The 20,746-nt window shown below is 41.1% G+C and overlaps 1 protein-coding gene across 1 annotated transcript in view; it reads left to right on the forward strand.

The window, feature by feature from the left end:
• Positions 1-12,170, forward strand: part of STMN2 (stathmin 2) — a gene marked incomplete at its 3' end in the record, with an annotated part of 30,049 nt that extends 17,879 nt beyond the window's left edge. Inside the window, exon 4 of the mRNA XM_079722576.1 lies at positions 12,111-12,170. Coding sequence (XP_079578702.1) covers positions 12,111-12,170 — 60 coding nt within the window. The remainder of the gene's footprint in view (positions 1-12,110) is intronic.
• Positions 12,171-20,746: the final 8,576 nt, after the last annotated feature.

The following is a 20,746-nucleotide window of genomic DNA, read 5'->3' on the forward strand; positions in this document are numbered from 1 at the left end:
CCATAGTGGCTGTACCAATTCACATTCCCACCAGCAGTGCAAGAGTGTTCCCTTTTCTCCACACCCTCTCCAGCATTTATTGTTTCTAGATTTCTTGATGATGGCCATTCTGACTGGTGTGAGATGATATCTCATTGTAGTTTTGATTTGCATTTCTCTAATGATTAATGATGTTGAGCATTCTTTCATGTGTTTGTTGGCAGTCTGTATATCTTCTTTGGAGAAATGCCTATTTAAGTCTTCTGCCCATTTTTGGATTGGGTTGTTTGTTTTTTTGCTATTGAGCTGCATGAGCTGTTTATAAATTTTGGAGATTAATCCTTTGTCAGTTGCTTCATTTGCAAATATTTTCTCCCACTCTGAGGGTTGTCTTTTGGTCTTGTTTATGGTTTCCTTTGCTGTGCAAAAGCTTTGAAGTTTCATTAGGTCCCATTTGTTTATCTTTGTTTTTAGTTCCATTTCTCTAGGAGGTGGGTCCAAAAGGATCTTGCTGTGATTTATGTCATAGAGTGTTCTACCTATGTTTTCCTCTAAGAGTTTGATAGTTTCTGGCCTTACATTTAGGTCTTTAATCCATTTTGAGCTTATTTTTGTGTATGGTGTTAGGGAATGATCTAATCTCATACTTTTACATGTCCCTGTCCAGTTTTCCCAGCACCACTTATTGAAGAGGCTGTCCTTTCTCCACTGTACATTCCTGCCTCCTTTATCAAAGATAAGTTGGCCATATGTGCGTGGGTTTATCTCTGGGCTTTCTATCCTGATCCACTGATCTATCTTTCTGTTTTTATGCCAGTACCACACTGTCTTAATTACTGTAGCTTTGTAGTATAGTCTGAAGTCAGGCAGCCTGATTCCTCCAGCTCCGTTTTTCGTTCTCAAGATTGCTTTGGCTATTCGGGGTCTTTTGTTTTTCCAAACAAATTTTGAAATTTTTTGTTCTAGTTCTCTGAAAAAAGCCAGTGGTAGTTTGACAGGGATTGCATTGAATCTGTAGATTGCTTTGGGTAGTAGAGTCATTTTCACAATATTGATTCTTCCAATCCAGGAGCATGGTATATCTCTCCATCTATTTATATCATCTTTAATTTCTTTCATCAGTGTCTTATAATTTTCTGCATACAGGTCTTTTGTCTCCTTAGGTAGGTTTATTCCTAGATATTTTATTCTTTTTGTTGCAATGGTAAATGGGAGTGTTTTCTTGATTTCATTTTCAGATTTTTCATCATTAGTGTACAGGAATGCCAGAGATTTCTGTGCATTAATTTTGTATCCTGCTACTTTACCAAATTCATTGATTAGCTCTAGTAGTTTTTCGGTAGCATCTTTAGGATTCTCTATGTATAGTATCATGTCATCTGCAAACAGTGACAGCTTTACTTCTTCTTTTCCAATTTGGATTCCTTTTATTTCCTTTTCTTCTCTGATTGCTGTGGCTAAAACTTCCAAAACTATGTTGAATAAGAGTGGTGAGAGTGGGCAGCCTTGTCTTGTTCCTGATCTTAGTGGAAATGGTTTCAGTTTTTCACCATTGAGGACAATGTTGGCTGTGGGTTTGTCATATATGGCCTTTATTATGTTGAGGAAAGTTCCCTCTATGCCTACTTTCTGCAGGGTTTTTATCATAAATGGGTGTTGAATTTTGTCGAAAGCTTTCTCTGCATCTATTGAGATGATCATATGGTTTTTCTCCTTCAACTTGTTAATATGGTGTATCACATTGATTGATTTGCGTATATTGAAGAATCCTTGCATTCCTGGAATAAACCCCACTTGATCATGGTGTATGATCCTTTTAATGTGCTGTTGGATTCTGTTTGCTAGTATTTTGTTGAGGATTTTTGCATCTATGTTCATCAGTGATATTGGCCTGTAGTTTTCTTTCTTTGTGACATCCTTGCCTGGTTTTGGTATCAAGGTGATGGTGGCCTCGTAGAATGAGTTTGGGAGTGTTCCTTCCTCTGATATTGTTTGGAAGAGTTTGAGAAGGATGGGTGTTAGCTCTTCTCTAAATGTTTGATAGAATTCGCCTGTGAAGCCATCTGGTCCTGGGCTTTTGTTTGATGGAAGATTTTTAATCACAGTTTCAATTTCAGTGCTTGTGATTGGTCTATTCATATTTTCTATTTCTTCCTGAGTCAGTCTTGGTAGGTTGTGCATTTCTAAGAATTTGTCCATTTCTTCCAGGTTGTCCATTTTATTGGCATAGAGTTGCTTATAGTAATCTCTCATGATCTTTTGTATTTCTGCAGTGTCAGTTGTTACTTCTCCTTTTTCATTTCTAATTCTACTGATTTGAGTCTTCTCCCTTCTTTTCTTGATGAGTCTGGCTAATGGTTTGTCAATTTTGTTTATCTTCTCAAAGAACCAGCTTTTAGTTTGGTTGATCTTTGCTATCGTTTCCTTCATTTCTTTTTCATTTATTTCTGATCTGATCTTTATGATTTCTTTCCTTCTGCTAACTTTGGGGGTTTTTTGTTCTTCTTTCTCTAATTGCTTTAGGTGCAGGGTCAGGTTGTTTACTCGAAATGTTTCCTGTTTCTTAAGGTGGGATTGTATTGCTATAAACTTCCCCCTTAGAACTGCTTTTGCTGCGTCCCATAGGTTTTGGGTCGTCGTGTCTCCATTGTCATTTGTTTCTAAGTATTTCTTAATTTCCTCTTTGATTTCTTCAGTGATCACTTCATTATTGAGTAGTGTATTGTTTAGCCTCCATGTGTTTGTATTTTTTACAGATCTTTTCCTGTAATTGATGTCTAGTCTCATAGCATTGTGGTCGGAAAAGATACTTGATACAATTTCAATTTTCTTAAATTTACCAAGGCTTGATTTGTGACCCAAGATATGATCTATCCTGGAGAATGTTCCATGAGCACTTGAGAAAAATGTGTATTCTGTTGTTTTTGGGTGGAATGTCCTATAAATATCAATTAAGTCCATCTTGTTTAATGTATCATTTAAAGCTTGTGTTTCCTTATTTATTTTCATTTTGGATGATCTGTCCATTGGTGAAAGTGGGGTGTTAAAGTCCCCTACTATGATTGTGTTACTGTCGATTTCCCCTTTTATGGCTGTTAGTATTTGCCTTATGTATTGAGGTGCTCCTATGTTGGGTGCATAAATATTTACAATTGTTATATCTTCTTCTTGGATCGATCCCTTTATCGTTATGTAGTGTCCTTCTTTGTCTCTTCTAATAGTCTTTATTTTAAAGTCTATTTTGTCTGATATAAGAATTGCTACTCCAGCTTTCTTTTGATTTCCATTTGCATGGAATATCTTTTTCCATCCCCTTACTTTCAATCTGTATGTGTCTCTAGGTCTGAAGTGGGTCTCTTGTAGACAGCATATATATGGGTCTTGTTTTTGTATCCATTCAGCCAATCTGTGTCTTTTGGTGGGAGCATTTAGTCCATTTACATTTAAGGTAATTATTGATATGTATGTTCCTATTCCCATTTCCTTAATGGCTTTGGGTTCGTTATTGTAGGTATAGTCCTTCTGTTGTGTTTCTTGCCTAGAGAAGTTCCTTTAGCATTTGTTGTAAAGCTGGTTTGGTGGTGCTGAACTCTCTCAGCTTTTGCTTGTCTGTAAACGTTTTAATTTCTCCATCAAATCTGAATGAGATCCTTGCTGGGTAGAGTAATCTTGGTTGCAGGTTTCTCTCCTTCATCACTTTAATTATGTCCTGCCACTCCCTTCTGGCTTGTAGAGTTTCTGCTGAGAGATCAGCTGTTAACCTGATGGGGATTCCCTTGTGTGTTATTTGTTGTTTTTCCCTTGCTGCTTTTAATATGATTTCTTTGTGTTTAATTTTTGACAGTTTGATTAATATGTGTCTTGGCGTATTTCTTCTTGGATTTATTCTGTATGGGACTCTCTGTGCCTCCTGGACTTGATTAACTATTTCCTTTCCCATATTAGGGAAGTTTTCAACTATAATCTCTTCAAATATTTTCTCAGTCCCTTTCTTTTTCTCTTCTTCTTCTGGAACCCCTATAATTCGAATGTTGGTGCGTTTAATGTTGTCCCAGAGGTCTCTGAGACTGTCCTCTGTTCTTTTCATTCTTTTTTCCTTATTTTTCTCTGCATCAGTTATTTCCACTATTTTATCTTCCACCTCACTTATCCGTTCTTCTGCCTCAGTTATTCTGCTATTGATCCCATCTAGAGTATTTTTCATTTCATTTATTGTGTTTTTAATCGATGCTTGATTCCTCTTTAGTTCTTCTAGGTCCTTGTTAACTGTTTCTTGCATATTGTCTATTCTATTTCCAAGATTTTGGATCTGGGAAATAGAATCTTGGATCAGCTTTACTATCATTATTCTGAATTCTTTTTCAGGTAGACTGCCTATTACCTCTTCATTTGTTAGGTCTGGTAGGTTTTTATCTTGCTCCTTCACCTGCTGTGTGTTTTTCTGCTTTCTCATTTTGCTTATGTTACTGTGTTTGGGGTCTCCTTTTTGCAGGCTGCAGATTCGTAGTTCCCGTTGTTTTTGGTGTCTGTCCCCCGTGGCTAAGGTTGTTTCAGTAGGTTGTGTAGGCTTCCTGGTGGGGGGGACTAATGCCTGTGTTCTGGTGGTTGAAGCTCGATCTTGTCTTTCTGGTGGAAAGGTCCACGTCTGGTGGTGTGTTTTGGGGTGCCTGTGGCCTTATTATGTTTTTAGGTATCCTCTCTGCTAATGGGTGGGGTTGTGTTCCTGCCTTGCTAGTTGCTTGGCATAGGGTGACCAGCACTGTAGCTTGCTGGTCGTTGACTGAAGTTGGGTGCTGGTGTTGAGATGGAGATCCCTGGGAGATTTTCGCTGCTTGATATTATGTGGAGCTGGGAGGTCTCTTGTGGACCCGTGTCCTGAAGTTGGCTCTCCCACTTCAGAGGCACAGCACTAACTCCTGGCTGCAGCACCAAGAGCCTTTCATCCACCCGGCTCAGAATAACAGTGAGAAAAAGTAGAAAGAAATAATTAGTAGAAGAAAGAAAGAGAGATTGAAAGAAAGGAAGAAGGGAAGTAAGGAAGGAAGGAAGGAAGAAAGAAAGAAAGGAGGGAGGGAGGAAGGATGGAAAGAAAGGAAAGAAAGGAGGGAGGGAGGGAGGAATGAAAGCAAAAGGAAGAGTGAATGGAAGAAGAGAGGGAGGGAGGGAGGAAGGAAAGAAAGAAAGAAAGACAGGAGGGAGGGAGGGAGGAAGGAAAGAAAAAGAAAGTGGAAAGAAGAAGGGTGGGAGGGAGGGAGGGATGGAGGAAAGAAAAAGAAAGAAGGAAAGGAGGAGCGGAGGGAGGGAGGGAGGAAGGGAAGGGAGGAAAAAAAGAGCAGGTAAAGTAAAATAGAATAAAGTATGAAATATAGTAGCGTTATTAAAATTAAAAAGTAATTATTGAAAAAAAACACGGACCGAAAGAACCCTGGGACATATGGTGGAAGCAAAGCTATACAGAGAGAATCTTACACAGAAGATTACACATACACATTCACAAAAAGAGAGCAGGGGGAAAAATCAAAAATCTTGCTCTCCAAGTCCACCTCCTCGATTTGGGATAATTCGTTGTAAAAAGAGGAAAAGGGCGAAAAGTCTGAAATCTTGCTAAGTCCACCTCCTTAATTTGAGATAATTCGTTGTAAAAAGAGGGAAAAAAGGGGGGGGAAAGTCTTAAATCTTGTCCTCAAGGTCCACTTCCTCAGTTTGGGATGATTCGCTGTCCATTCATGCACTCCACAGACGCAGGGCACATCAAATGGACCGTGGAGCTTTAATCCGCTGCCTCGGAGGCTGCACAGAGAGATTTCCCTGTCTCTGCTCTCACAGCTCCCGGGTCTCAGCCTTGGACCTGGCCCCGCCTCTGCGCGTAGGTCGCCGGAGGGCGTCCGTTCTTCGCTCAGACAGGACGGGTTTAAAGGAGCCGCTGATTCGGGGGCTCTGGCTCACTCAGGCAGAGGGGAGGGAGGGGAATGCCCTCTCCTCGCGCACCAGGCAACAAAAGGGAAAAAAGTCTCTTGCCTCTCCGGTAGCTCCAGACCCTTTCCCCGGACTCCCTCCGGGCTAGCACTAACCCCTTCAGGCTCTCTTCCTGCCGCCAGCCCCAGACCTCTCCCTGCGCTCCGACTGAAAGCCGATACCCGAGCCTCAGCTCCCAGCCCCGCCCGCCCTGGCGGTCGAGCAGACAAGTCTCTCGGGCTGGTGTGTGCCTGAGGGCACCGATCCTCTGTGCCAAAATCTCTCTGCTTTGCCCTCCACACCCCTGTTGCTGTGCTCTCCTCCGCTACTCCGAAGCTTTCCCCCTCCGCCACCTGCAGTCTCCGCCCTCGAAGGGGCTTGTAGTGTGTAGAAACCTTCCCTCCTTCACGGCTCCCTCCCACTGGTGCAGGTCCCGTCCATATCCTATTGTCTCTGTTTATTCTTTTTTTCTTTTGACCTACCCAGGTATGTGGGGAGTTTCTTGCCTTTTGGGGGGTCTGAGGTCTTCTGTCAGCGTTCAGTAGGTGTTCTGTTGGAGTTGTTCCACGTGTAGATGAATTTCTGATGTATCTGTGGGGAGAAAGGTGATCTCCGCGTCTTACTCTTCCGCCATCTTCCTCCGGCCTTACACATCTCACCAGCACTATAGTTCTTTAGTCATCAATGACTTCATCCAATTCCTCTCATTACTATCTACGCCATCTTGTGTAGCTTTTTCTGATGTAAATCTCAGCTGACAGCATTTTATCCTGTGCTGAATGATGCAGCCCACATCATTTTTAGGGCCACATTTTCCCTGGTATTCCATAGCTAAAGAGACACTTTTCAAATCTAATAGAATCTTTGACCAGGGACAGCCAAGATCTGTTATCTTCTAAGTAAAGTGGAGATTATCCTTAGAGCATACTAACTTTACTTCCATTTGATGTATTTTAAATACATTGTAGATTTTTTGTTGACATATGGTATATGTGTTTGTATGTACTAAAACTATTATGCTTCTTCCTAAAATAAGACAAAGTTAGTTTTTTATTGTGACTTTTTCTGAATGAAATTACTGCAATGAAGTTAGAAATTAAAAAGAGGATCAATAATAATAATTATGCTGAAAGTGCATGAAACTGCCAATATAACATAAGCTTTTCTGGAATCTCCCGCATCAAAAAATAATTATCACTGAAATGACATCTATTAGTTAGATAGTCATGAGGTGACCACACTAAGTGCCCACCATTTTGACAGCCCTCACTGGCCCTACCGATTAGCCAAGAGATGTGATACAATTCCACGTGAGCTTTTGCAGCAATCTGCCTACCACCCAGCCCTCAGTCCCCCTCCTCCTCAATTAATCGAATTGAGCATTTGAGCAGAGCATGTCCCTCGATGGTGGCTACGATGGTATCCTCAGTGTCATTCACTGATGAATTCCCACAGACCTCTCAGAGTCTCAGCCATGTTAGCACAAGGCCTTTAGATAAGACTGAAAGCCTAAAGCAAAATCAATCCCGGTTGCATTTTAGAACCTACTGAAGAGCTCTTTTAATTGCGTGAAGGCTAAAGATATATGCAAAATAATCTGGATATAGAAAGGATAAAAAATGTTTTTTCTTCAGGGAGTAACATTCTGTGATTCTTTTTCTAAGAGATGATTTTGATGATATATAACTCTTTAGATAGAGATTTCAACCATTATCAATTTCCGTCTGTTGTAACCTTTCATTCTTCTCATCTGACTTTTTTTCTTTATCATTCTGATTCACGAATGCTATTTGTGTAACTATTTCCTATGGAATATGTCTGATAAATGAATAATGAAAGGAAAAAGAGGATTAAACTAACTTTCACTGATTTCTCACTGTAGGCCAGGCATTTGACACATACTATGGAATTTAATCCAAACTACAGCCCTAGAAGGAAATACTGTTATCATCCCCATTTCACATCTAAGGAACCTGGTCCTTAGAGAGGTTAAGTCATTTGGCCAAGATCACAAAGCTAAGCAGATCGCAGAGTCTCAGTTTGAACCCATGTCTTTTTGACTCCAAACTTTTATACTAAGCTAAAGCTGTAACTTTGGCCATCCTAAAACTGCACAGTAAGCAGATTTGGCAGCGGCATTGGATGTTGATAGTGCTCCCATGAGCAACGTCATCTTCATGTATGAAAATGTGCTTTCCTGCACTCCTGACTCACTCCTGACCCCTCTTTTGTATTGCAAGCTCATAGTTATCAGCAAAAAGAAGGATTCTGATGATGTTGAATCTCATCTTGCATTTAAATACTCATATAATAGGATTTCATGGATTGGAATTGATACCCTAGGTCATCTAGTTCAATTCTTTTCTTTAGATTTGATACTTAGTGAGGTGAAGGGGATATTAAAAGGTAAAGTAAAAGAAAGACCTCATATTTCTTCACTTCCGGTACAGAAATCTCTCTAATCACATTTTCTCCAAGAGTCAGAATTTTTTCCTAAAACCATCTCTTACACATTTTTGCATATCAAAAGAATATTTGCATACAAGTGCTTAAGCACTATTATATTGATGGGAGCAAGGGGGTAAATTGTAGAGAACATTGTAAATTTAGATCTGCTTCACTCTGTCTAACCCAGCGTGTCTGACAGTGCCTGGCAAATATTAGAAGCTCAATAATGAAATGAATATTATCGAAGAATAGACTTGACCTCTTGATGCGCTTTCTCAGAGTGTCACAACTTCCTCAGTAACCTCTTACTCAAGGTCTGACAATTGCCAACATTTTGCTGATTAAAAAAAACAGACTATGTTGAAAATTACACGCCCCCTGCATATCTGCCTTTGATCCTCCCACATTTTTATACAAAATCACATTACAATTTTGAGTATATATTTGATGATTTGAATGTAAGGTTTTCAAATAATAGATTTATTAAAATGCCTGAAAATAAACAATATTTTTCCCAGAAACTCAGCATTTATTTAAATTTCCTTTTTTTTTCATGTTATCTCAAGCTCACAGGTTATATTTGTTCTTTCCTATGGCAAAATCCATTTCTTTGCAACTAATTTTGAGCTGAGTAAGGAGTGTGCTCCAAAGTAGCCTACTAATACTGATTATAATCTTTCCTGTTATATTATAAATTTGAGTTTATATGAGTCTTTAGACTTGAGGCTGGTTTTTTTCCTAACATAGTGATGGTCTGGGCTTTCTCTCCAATTTTTGTCAGAGCTCAGGTCTTAATAATTAGTTTCTTTCTGCATGAGAAAAAGATTTTATGGCATCTTTTTCCTCACCATAGCAGAACAAAAAGAAAGAAGAGTCAGCTGCATTCATGCTAGTTCCCCTGTGACATTTCCAGACAGGACATGATTTCTCTATACATGCTTTTTCCCTCTTCTCTTCATGGCTTTTGAATACAGACAAAAAGCTCATTTAAACCAATTAAATAAAATTGCTTTTAAACTCTTTCTCTAGAATCAACTTCCTGTTTACTCTAACTCTGTATCTTTGAAAGAAATGTAGGGCTGTACATGCCTTTCTCTCCCAGAACCTACATTTGAAAAGACACATTTTTCCACACAACTATAAAATTTTCTCCTCACGTTCACATTGAGGCTACATAGCAGTGGTTGAATGGGGGCTGTATAGCCAGGCTCCCTGGGTTGGAGTCTCAGCTCTGCTGCTTCTTAGTTTTGTGATCTTGGGCAAGTGACTTAGCCTTTCTGTGCCTCAGTTTCTTCATCTGTAAAATGGGCACCAGAATAGAGCCTCCATCACAGGATTGTTTCGAGGATCAAGGGAATTAATACAGGTAAAATCTGTACCTATGCAGAACTGGTACATATTAAGTACCTAATAAATGCTTAGTATTATAAGGAACCTATAAGCAGAGACTCCTTGAGATTAATAAAGCTTAATGATAAGATTTACTTTATAGCTGGTCAAGATCATTGCCTCTGAGCTAAAGGAATCTATAGAGCAGCAGTCCCCAACATTTTGGCACCAGGGACTGGTTTCGTGGAAGACAATTTTTCCACGGACCTGGGGCGGGGGGTGGAGAATGGTTTGGGGATGATTCGAGTGCATTACATTTATTGTGCACTATATTTATATTATTATTACATTGTAATATATAATGAAATAATTATACAACTCACCATAATGCAGAATCAGTGGGAGCCCTGAACTTGTTTTCCTGCAACTAGATGGTTCCATCTGGGGGTGATGGGAGACAGTGACACCCGAAGTGTGTTGCTTATGTCCAGTCTCGTCCATAAGATGCAGCTTAATTGTCACTTGCTACTCACTCATAGGATTTTGATATGAGTCTGCAAGCAGTTGATTTATTATGGTCTCTGTGCAGTCAAACCTCTCTGCTAATGATAATATGTATTTGCAGCCGCTCCCCAGTGCTAGCATCACCGCCTCAGCTCCACCTCAGATCATCAGGCATTAGATTCTCATACGGAGCGCACAACTTATATCCCTCGCATGCGCAGTTCACAGTAAGGTTCGCGCTCCTATGAGAATCTAATGCGGCCGCTGATATGACAGAAGGCAGAGCTCAGGCGGTAACTCAAGCCATGGGGAGCGGCTGTAAATACAGATGAAGCTTCGCTCGCTCGCCGCTCACTTCCTGCTGTGCAGCCCGGTTCCTAACAAGCCAGGACCAGTACCTGTCTGTGGCCTGGGGGTTGGGGACGCCTGCTATAGAGCCACAAGAAATTTCTGGAGCTGCAGGGGGAGAAAATAGCAATATAAATAATATTCTAAATAGAAAAATAAATAATACTAATAACAATTAATATTTTAAAAATTCAATTTCAATTTAACACCCACTTATTTATCACCTATGATAGGCAAGCCCATGTGCTTATAATCATCCAAGGCAGAACTGTGTACTAAAAATAGAATTCCACCTTTCCTATCAGTTCCCTGCTCAGAGAGTTTAGTTCCCAAATCAAGTTTAGTGCCCCAGATCCTCATGTAAATAAACATCTATTGATCATGCACTATGTGCAAGAGAACCTGCTGGGCCCTGTAAGTGGAACAAAAGTGAGAAAATGCAGCCCTGGCCCTCAGCGGGCTTCTAAATAAGCATCTGCCTAAGAGAGCTGATGAGATAAGAACAGAAATGACCAAAGCACAAGTTAGAATAAAACGGCTGTCACGTAAAAAGGGAAGATTAATGCAGGTTTTCAAATGGAAAGTAAAATAGTTTTCAGTCTTATGAAAGTCTTCACGGAGAAAGAGACAACCGCTACAGGGATTAAAGAGTCTGTTTACTATCCTGGTGGATAGAACTGGAAGACTAGGAATCTCAAGCCTTGAAAAGTGCATGAAAAGACACTTCTGTTAAACCGAGAAATCAAGCAGGCGTAGGAGACGGGTGGAGGGTAAGACTGGAGAGGTCATTTGGACTCAAGTTTTGTTGTTGTTGTTGTTGTTTTGCGGTACGCGGGCCTCTCACTGCTGTGGCCTCTCCCGCTGCGGAGCACAGGCTCTGGATGCGCAGGCTCAGCGGCCATGGCTCACGGACCCAGTCGCTCCGCGGCATGTGGGATCTTCCCGGACCGGGGCACGAACCCGTGTCCCCTGCATCGGCAGGCGGACTCTCAACCACTGCGCCACCAGGGAAGCCCCTGGACTCAAGTTTTGAAAGACCTTGACTAAGGGGTTAAGAATTTAGGAAGTATACAAAAAGTCTTGTTCCTGCATCTCATCCTCCCAAAGTGTCCACTGTCCATTTTAATCCCTTAAAATGTTAGGGAAAAGGAAAAATGCTGTTCAAAATGATAGAGAAGACAGGATGATATTTTATTGCTATTCTCTGGATTTATACAGTAGTCCTAATAGTCAAAATTCTCTTAATCAAAAATTTTTAAATTTTTTTTAAATTCTCTTAATCATATGATCTTTTGTTCATCATTTTAATCAAATACAGTGATAAAATTTTTTTAGACACTATTAGTCTTCTATGATCTTCTGTAATGTGACCCTTATTGGGTTCCACGTTTTCCTTTCTTTGAAATGAGAACATTTCCTAAAGGTAGATGCTAAAGGGGGTTACTTCCAGTCAAGCGCATAGTAGTCAAATTAGTGGGCAGGCCCTCCTCGTTGTCTGTGGACCAGGCGAGGCTTCTGATGTCTCGTCTGCCTTCGGTGTTTTTCAGGAGAGGCATGCTGCGGAGGTGCGCAGGAACAAGGAACTCCAGGTCGAACTGTCTGGCTGAAGCAACGGAGGGTATGGCACGCCCCACCATTAGTAAATCCCCCTGCCTATATTATAATGGATCATGCGATATCAGTATGGGAAATGTATGACATGGTTTAAAAAGAACTCATTATAAAAAACAAAAAACAGAATCAAAAATAAAAAAAAAAATCAATGCGGTCTCTTTGCAGAATGTTTTGCTTGATGTTTAAAAAATACCTTGGATCTTATTTTGTAAATACTTACATTTTTGTTAAAAAATACAAGTATTGCATTATGCAAGTTATTTCATAATCTTACATGTCCTGTAACAGGCTTTTGATGTTGTGTCTTTCCACTCAAATGAATTTGCTAGGTCTGTTCTTTTTGAAGCTCCCCATGTCTGACTCCATTCCCTGCCCTTTTCATTCCAACAGAAAAATGAGGTCAATAGACAGTCTTTGGTGCTAGAAACCCACCATTGCCTACTGACCTAGACAGCTTGGTAATCTCTGAACTTGACTGAGACCATACCTAGATCACAGGTATTACAACTCCACACAAATCACCACATTTGTCCGCTCATAATCTACTAACTGCCTAGGAACTACAAAACCAGGCTAAGAAAAACCACTACTCGTAGCATTTACTTCTGCTTCTACTGGATTATGTGCTACAAATGTGCTTTGGCGTTAGAAAGGGATGGATGAAAAAGACAGATCTGAGATCAATCTGGGTAGAAGCAAAAAGCTGAACCTTTTAAAGTGCTGAACACAGATCCTAACCCAAATGGTTCAAGCAGCCGTGAAATTGCTTTTCATGAAGTGGGCTTATTCTCTAGTTTAAGTTCTTTTGATGGAATGAATTAATGTGTCAGGTGGCTTATTTGTGGATGCCATGATTGATGATGTTCATTTTAAGCTCTTACCTATAGTACAAGTACATGATGCTACTGAATATTTTTCCACTTGGAAACTGTGAGCTGATTGTTGCATTCAAACACACACGCAAACAAAATCAAAAACACTGCGGACTTTCACTTAAGCTGGTCTTTCTTCCCCAGTGTGAGGCAATCCTGCCTATTTAAAAAAATATTTATATAGATTACTCCATCTATGAGGGCTGATGCAGTCAAGGGGGCTAGGCAGGGCGTTTGTGCCAACTGAGAGAATCAACAGATACCCACCATAAGTACCTATCGCAGTTTTGAAGTCGTTTCTCCCCCAACTCCCAACTCCCGAAGGTTGCTGCCTGCATATTTACTCTTCATTAGTGCTATTTTCCTGTATGTCATTGTGAGCAAGCTGTGATTAATAAAGAATTGGAGTTCTGTGAACTAATACAGGTTTGGTCTGTTCTCTTGCCCCTCCATGTGTTAGACCCTGGAGTTCAGCTTTTAAAAGGGTGGCTGTTGGATTAGGCAATCTCAGAAGCAAAGACAGTAATTAGAGTTTGAAGGAAACCAGGGCCCTGCTGATTCACTTCCCTTCTGGAGCAGCAGGAAGTATCACTTTTCTCTCTCCCTCTGACAGTCCAACACAGCAGGAGAGGGCTTCAATCTGTTCCCCTTAAAAACATTCAAAATTGAAAGAGATACCACAGGTTTAGACTGATAATTCTGCAGGAGACAGCCCTTCTCAAAGAGCTTGGAAGCTTCCTGGCACCGCCTCATGTTCTCCCACGCGGCCACAGGACACCTTCCCCAGCCTGTTAAAATGTGATTTCCCTGCCATACTGCCGAATTTTGCACTGCCAATAAACACACTGCACACATGGACACAGCGGGGGCGTGTCAATGACCCAAATGGATACTGCAGGACCAAAGGAACCACATCCAGATTTAGCAGAAAATCATAAATAATTGAAACCACACAGACTTATGAATAAGCAAACTGAGCTATTTGTCCATAGGAGTGCTAACAAGCCAAGTTTAAGGTGGAGGCCACCTGGTCCCTATCTTGAATATCCTTTATTTGTGGGCATCTAACACTGCAACCATTGATACACATCCTTAAAATCGTGAATTCCATGATCTTCCTTTCAGAAGTCAATCAGAGCTTCTGATTAGCATAAAATAAACTATATTTTCACACTGATTTTTATGTTCCTTAATTCAGTAAACATTACTTGAAGGGCTTCCACTGGGCCAGAACCTGTGATTAAGCCCTGGATTTCCTCAGGATTACGTTTAAATTGTGTATATGACTTTGAAATGTTCTTTAAAGAAAACTCACATAATCCCATTGATTTGAAGATTCACCCTCCTCTCATCTCTTCTACTCTCAAAGATGTGTGAAACAGCTGAGGCCTGATAAATGTCATTCTCCTCCCTGGATCAGGCACCAGACTTTACAACACTTCAGAGGAGAAAGCAGAAGTAAAAATGCACTGATAGCCGTACTCTACGCCTCGCACCACCCCTCCCACTGAGGGAGAGAATGAGAAGGGAGACACGGCACCCTTGACTTTAGCAAGCAATCATCTCTTGCATTCCCAGGCTGGACAGGACAACGGTCCTTGACTTCTAATCAGGCAATTTGCTGAAAACTGCTAAGGCAAACACAGAGCCTAAAGCAAAACTAGCATCCTCAAGCTCCCCCAAATTATCCCAGATCATCTTAGATTCCTCTCTGTCCCCAGTGCCCACCTCCAAGTGACCATCAAAGCAGGACTGATTTGACTTCCAAGTTGCCCCTCATTCCTTGCTTTTCTGCTTTCATAACGACTGCCCTAATTTGGATGCTATTAGACTCTTACAGGAGCCAACTAAGAAGTCTCTTCTGTGCCAGTCTACAGCCTCCTCTACACGCTGATCAGGTCTCTCCCATATTCTACTACCGCCTCCCCTTTACCAGCAGAATAAAATCTGCACTTCTTCACATGACATTAAATTGTCCCCAACACACCTCTCTTTTCTCAAGAATGTCATTTTCCTTAGACACCAAACTATGCATCCTGACATACCAATGGCATGAAATTTCTGGCCTCCATGCATATGCTGTTTCCTCTGTCTAGAATTATCTTCACTACAATATCAGTCACAAGAGCCTAGCTTGCTCTGTAGTAAAACCCCCCAAATGTCAGTGAAATAAAACCACAAAAGTTTATTTCCTTCTCCTGCTGTACATGTCCAACATGAGTCACAGTGGACACTGCTCTGTTTCACTGCTCACTCTGGGGCCAAAGACCTACAAGGACTGCCTCTATCTGGAACATTGCTGGCCACCATAGAAGAGGAAAAGTGTAACCAAGGCCAATCACGTGCTGACTCTCTTAAAGCTTCCTCCCATAAGTAGCACAATTTTTATGTCATTGGTCAAAGTAAGTGATACAACCACATTCGATTCCAAATGATCAGGAAAAGTTCCATCCCATCATAAGCCCAGAAGGAGGAAAGCCAAAAATATTTGGTAAGCAGCACCAATGACTGCCACCCTACTGGTCACCAAATAGCAGGTTGACTCTCCTTCCCACATGTAAAGTACACTCACACTGTTCCTAAGATATAAAATCCCCAAGTGTCAATTGTCCATGACATCAAGCTCAATGTCCAGGATCTCTGGCTGGTGCACAGTACTTTTTCCGACAGATGTGGATGTGAGTTCTCTTGACAAGAGGCAAATAAATTTAAAATACAAGTTATCTTCCCTAACATATTCAATACACGGTGGTGAAATGAGGACAGATAAATCACAATAAACAAGCTTGTTCTAAAGGGGAACAATAGGGAATACATGGCATTCACTGAAGATAGAAATTCTGGTGACCCATTGGCCTGTCATTATGAGGGTCCTCCTCCTTTGGGATAGGGAACATTCCTTGCTTCTGTCTCTATTCTACTCCCAGAGAGGGGCTCCCCACTCCATGGCTCTTGGCTCTGTCACCTGAGCAGATCTTCCTGTTCCTTTATTCCCCTTGGGGCATTGGAGAATACGCCCTCCATGGAACCTGAGTAGCTCCTTGCCAGCTCGCTGCCCACCAAACTTGTAGATCCAAGACTCATTACATTTTTACTATCATACCCTCACATATTATTCCTCAACCTGGCAAGAAACAGGTGGCATACTATAAAGGGGTAAATGAAGTATATTTAATGAAGATTCTTTTATAAGGATGTGGACAGATTAAAAGAAACCAACAAAGGATGGTGAAGGACCTAGTGTGTACCACCAGAGAGAAGCCATTTCCACCTATGGCCTATAGATCCAAGAGAAAGTTGTAGCTGTATAAGAAGGCTGTCTGATCAGGGGCTATGACCTTAAAGAGAGGAATTCAGTCTCTAGTAAGTGCAGCCCGGCAAGGAGGGATCCACAGAATAGAGTAGCTTTCTTCTCTTACTCTTCCATCTGTAGCCAAGGACTCACAGTGGCCAAATCCAACGATAAACCAGAGGGCAAGGGAGCCCAGGTGAGGCAGTGTGTAGAAGTCAGCCTCTGGGGCTGAGCAGGATGAAGAAAGGCAGAAAGAAAATCTGGAAGGGCAAACGGAGGATATGGCAACCTGTAGTACAGACCGCCGACATAATTAGAGAACAGTGCTGATGACAACTAGGATACCTTCTATTTGTTTGTCATTAGTGCTATTCACTAAATATTTCTGGCTTCTTTTTTTCTGGGATTGATTGCTTCCCTGACACTTCTAGTTAGGCGTGGTTGTGTAATTCCCTTCGCTCAGTGCACGTTGTGTGGGAGTAACCCGTGTCCCTTCCAGGTGGAAAACTTAAGAGGAAATTCACAATTCACCATGCCCGATTTCCCCCTGCTACGACGACCTGGAAGAAGATAAAGCAGAGCTCAGCCCCCATCTGTGAGAGACATGTATCAGGAATGGGGTAAACTCTATTTGTTTTATGCCCTTGAGCTTTGAGGTTGTTACTCACTAATAATTATTAATGAATTGAAATTCTTTTTACCATCACACACCGTAACTTTTAGCCAACCACATCATCCCCAGTCTGAAATTGAATGTTTCAACAGCTTTCAAGTGGCTTACGTATTTTCAGTTCATTTGAGTCCTAAATGGCAAAGAAACCATTTAACACTATGATATCGGGAAGGAGGCCTGACCTAACCAACTGAACTATTTATCTCAAATATGAAAAGGCGAATTGAATTTTTTCATTGGTTTATTTTGAACTGTAGTCACCTGCATTGTTTTAAAAGATAAGAGAGCATAAAGTTAAAAACCTTATACAAATTCTAGCATACAAAAATCTTCACATACATACTTGTGCCAACTACCTCTAAAAGTTATTTTCCTAACACACATATTCCCATGACTGAGGCTTCAGTAGACCCTTCTGTGTATGAAAGGAAGTAATACGTTTGACTAACCTGACACAAGCATGGAATATTGTGAAGGATTCCATTTCAATTAATGGGCACTTCCAGAAAGTCTTTTAAAACCTGCTTGTGATGTTTCCTAAATACTAGATAAAAAAATGTATCAGTTCAATTCTGTAGGCTACATGACAGACACTGAGCTAGACTACATGTTATATGCAATGGCACATACAGTCATTGAAATGATCCTCTCTCTCTCTCTCTCTCTCTCTCTCTCTCTCTCTCTCTCTCTCTCTCTTTTTTTTGGCCGCGCTTCATGGCATGTGGGATTTTAGTTCCCCAACCAGGGATCAAACCCGTGCCCCCTGCAATGTAAGCATGGAGTCCTAACCACTGGACCACCAGGGAAGTCCCACCTCTCCCTCTTTTTGAGTCGCATTCAACTCTTCTCTGTCCCTCACCTCCCACCACCCAGCAGGGTCATCTCGTATGGAGGGACAAAGATGTGATAGAAGCCAAACTTCAATCCAACGGGGCCTCTCTACTAACTCTCAGGTTAGCATTAAGCACTCAGGTCTCTGAAGAAAAAAAAATGCTATCTTCTATCCTATTCCAATCCTATTGTTGTATTTTTTTCTACCCATTTTAGCTTCTAGAACCTGTTTCTCTTCCTTCACCTCCCAAGCACCTTTCAACCTAACACCATCTGCCTTCTGCTCTCACCTCTCCAGTGAAACTGCTTTCACCACTACCAATGGCCCCTTTGCTACTAAACTCCCAGGCTGGCCAAATACTACTCAGGATCAACTCCAGTCCCTTCCTTCCCTACAGATCCGTCCTTGAACACTTCATGCCCCAATAGGCTGGTGAGCCGCATCGCCTATGTGCTCCCAAAGCACCCTGTGCAAAATAGTGTAGTGGTCAAGGGCATGGGCTCTGGAGATTAAGGTCCCTAGCTCTCTGACCCTGAGCAAGTTGCTTATCTTCTTTAAATGTCCTTATCGATAAGCTGGGGATGATCTCATAGTCAATGTCTATAGTTGACTGAAGCATTGTCTCAGCTCTTCACTCTCTCCATGTGACTGCAGGACCTCTCACTGGAGAAGGCAGAGTACATTTCCCCACCCACTGATGTTGGGCTTGACTACGCATCAGACCTTGGCCAATGGAATAATACTGGATTTGCCATGAGTCAAGGTTTTAACCGAGCAGAGGCTTGCCAGCTTATACTCCTATGATCTGTCATGGAAACATGTCCTGGAGGAGCTGTTGTAAACAAGGAGAATGTGGAGGCACGTGAGCAGACCCGAACCCAGTCAAAAGCCTGGAGCCAAGCCCAGTTGACCAACACTCTGAAACAGAAAAAATATATATATATATGCAAGAAAAGTAAATATTTATGGTCGTGAGCCACCGAGGTTTGAAATGGTTTGTAACACAGCGTTGTTATGAGATGATTAATGTAGTGTCTGAGAAGACTGCTGACAAGATTAAATGAGCTAATGTAAAGGATCTTTACACAGCACCTGGTGCATAGTAAATATTCCATAATTATTATTAACATATATCCCACTATATTATAATTTCTGTTTGCTTAGCTGTTTCTCTCATTTAACCATAAGCTCCTCCAAAGCAGAGAGTCTTTTTCTAATTTATTGTTGAATCCCTAGTATTTAGCAAGGGTTCAATACACACACATGCACACACACACACACACACACATACTTTGGGTGAGTTAATGAATGAATGAACAAAATGAATCGATGAATTCGAATGAGAAGAATACTTACCGCAGTGCTTGGCATATTCAACGCTTAATATGAGTTCCCATCTTCTTTCCTTCCTCTATAGTCTAATGTCTTCTTGGTTTCAAATTATTTGAGCTTGAAATTAAGCTTTAGGTATACAACACCATTTTAGATGATCAGAAAAATAAACCTCCGCACAAAAGGGAAAACTTTTTAACATCTAACCATAGAGAAAAACAGAATAAAATCACTTGGAGGCAACTCTTTAATTAGGAATTTAATGGTAACACTTTCAGCAACATACCATGAAACCAACACTGGTCCCAGCAGGTCACACCACGTGGGGTGCTGATTCTGCCCGCAAGTCATGCCACTTAAAGCAGCAGCTAGTCCAGGGCTCTGAAGCCTGAAGTTCCCATTTGTTCCTGAGGAAATGGAGTCTAACTAAACTGAACTCTCTTCCAAAATGGGAAAGTACAGCAAGGGCACAGTTCTCAGGGTCTGGTGACAAAAAAATTCCTGGAATTTATGTGCTGAATACTGTACGTGCATTGTCTCCTTTAAGCCTTAAATTCCCCACGTAAACAATGTCTTTCCCAATGGAAATTCCCAAGGGAAACAATGTCTTTCCCTCTCTCCCCTGGGGATTCTGCTTCCCCTGTAGGCTTCTCAAGGAGTGTGTTCTTGTTTTCCACATTCAGATCATTCTAACACCTCCCTGAAATACCCACCGTTGCATCTCACGTCACCAGACTATTCAACCTCTTGTCTTCATTGTTGGGGTTCACTACAAACCCCCAGGTCACGTTCCCTCATTTCTCTATGATTTTTAGTTCTTGGATCACTGTTATTCGCTTCAACTCTATTTCTGTGTTAATGATAATATACACATAGATGAAGCTCCCACATTCTGCTCTGAGTTCTTTGACCTCTCCTCCTCTAGGGATCTTGATCCTCAACTTTTCCTCAGTCACTTAGTCTCCTGGTTATTGCCTAGACCTTATCAATAATCATATTATTATCAATTATTATCAATAATCATAATCCCCCAATTATCTCCCTTCTATCATCGCACTCTTTGATTACCACCTCCTTTTTCTAGCTGAATCCCTTTAGTACTTTGACTCCTACCCTTCAGTCACACTGAGACTCCAGTTCCTTGATAGAACCTCTTCATGTTCCTTAAACTTCTCAGTCATCCCTTCCCTCCTTACCAGCTTGTTTTCCATGGGCAATTATTGCAATCTCTCTCTTACACATCCCTACAACCCCCTCCGTGTAATGTGTTGTTCTCAGTTGACCAAACCCACACCCGAGCTAAATTACCTCTCCATCTAGTCCATGCTGTACCCATGCACATGAACACAGCTGTAGAAATCACACAGCCATTCTCACTGGTCTTTCTTTACTTTCATGAACTCCGAATGAGCCCTTAATTTTTCCAGGAAATCACACTTTATTACTCTAATTTTATTCTTATTTATTTATTTATTTTTTTAATTTTATTTTTTTTTATTAGTTTCTGCTTTATAACAAAGTGAATCAGTCATACATATACATCTGTCCCACATCCCCTCCCTCATGCA

Source organism: Hyperoodon ampullatus, assembly GCF_949752795.1.
Source record: "Hyperoodon ampullatus genome assembly, chromosome: 17".
Lineage (NCBI taxonomy): Eukaryota > Metazoa > Chordata > Mammalia > Artiodactyla > Ziphiidae > Hyperoodon > Hyperoodon ampullatus.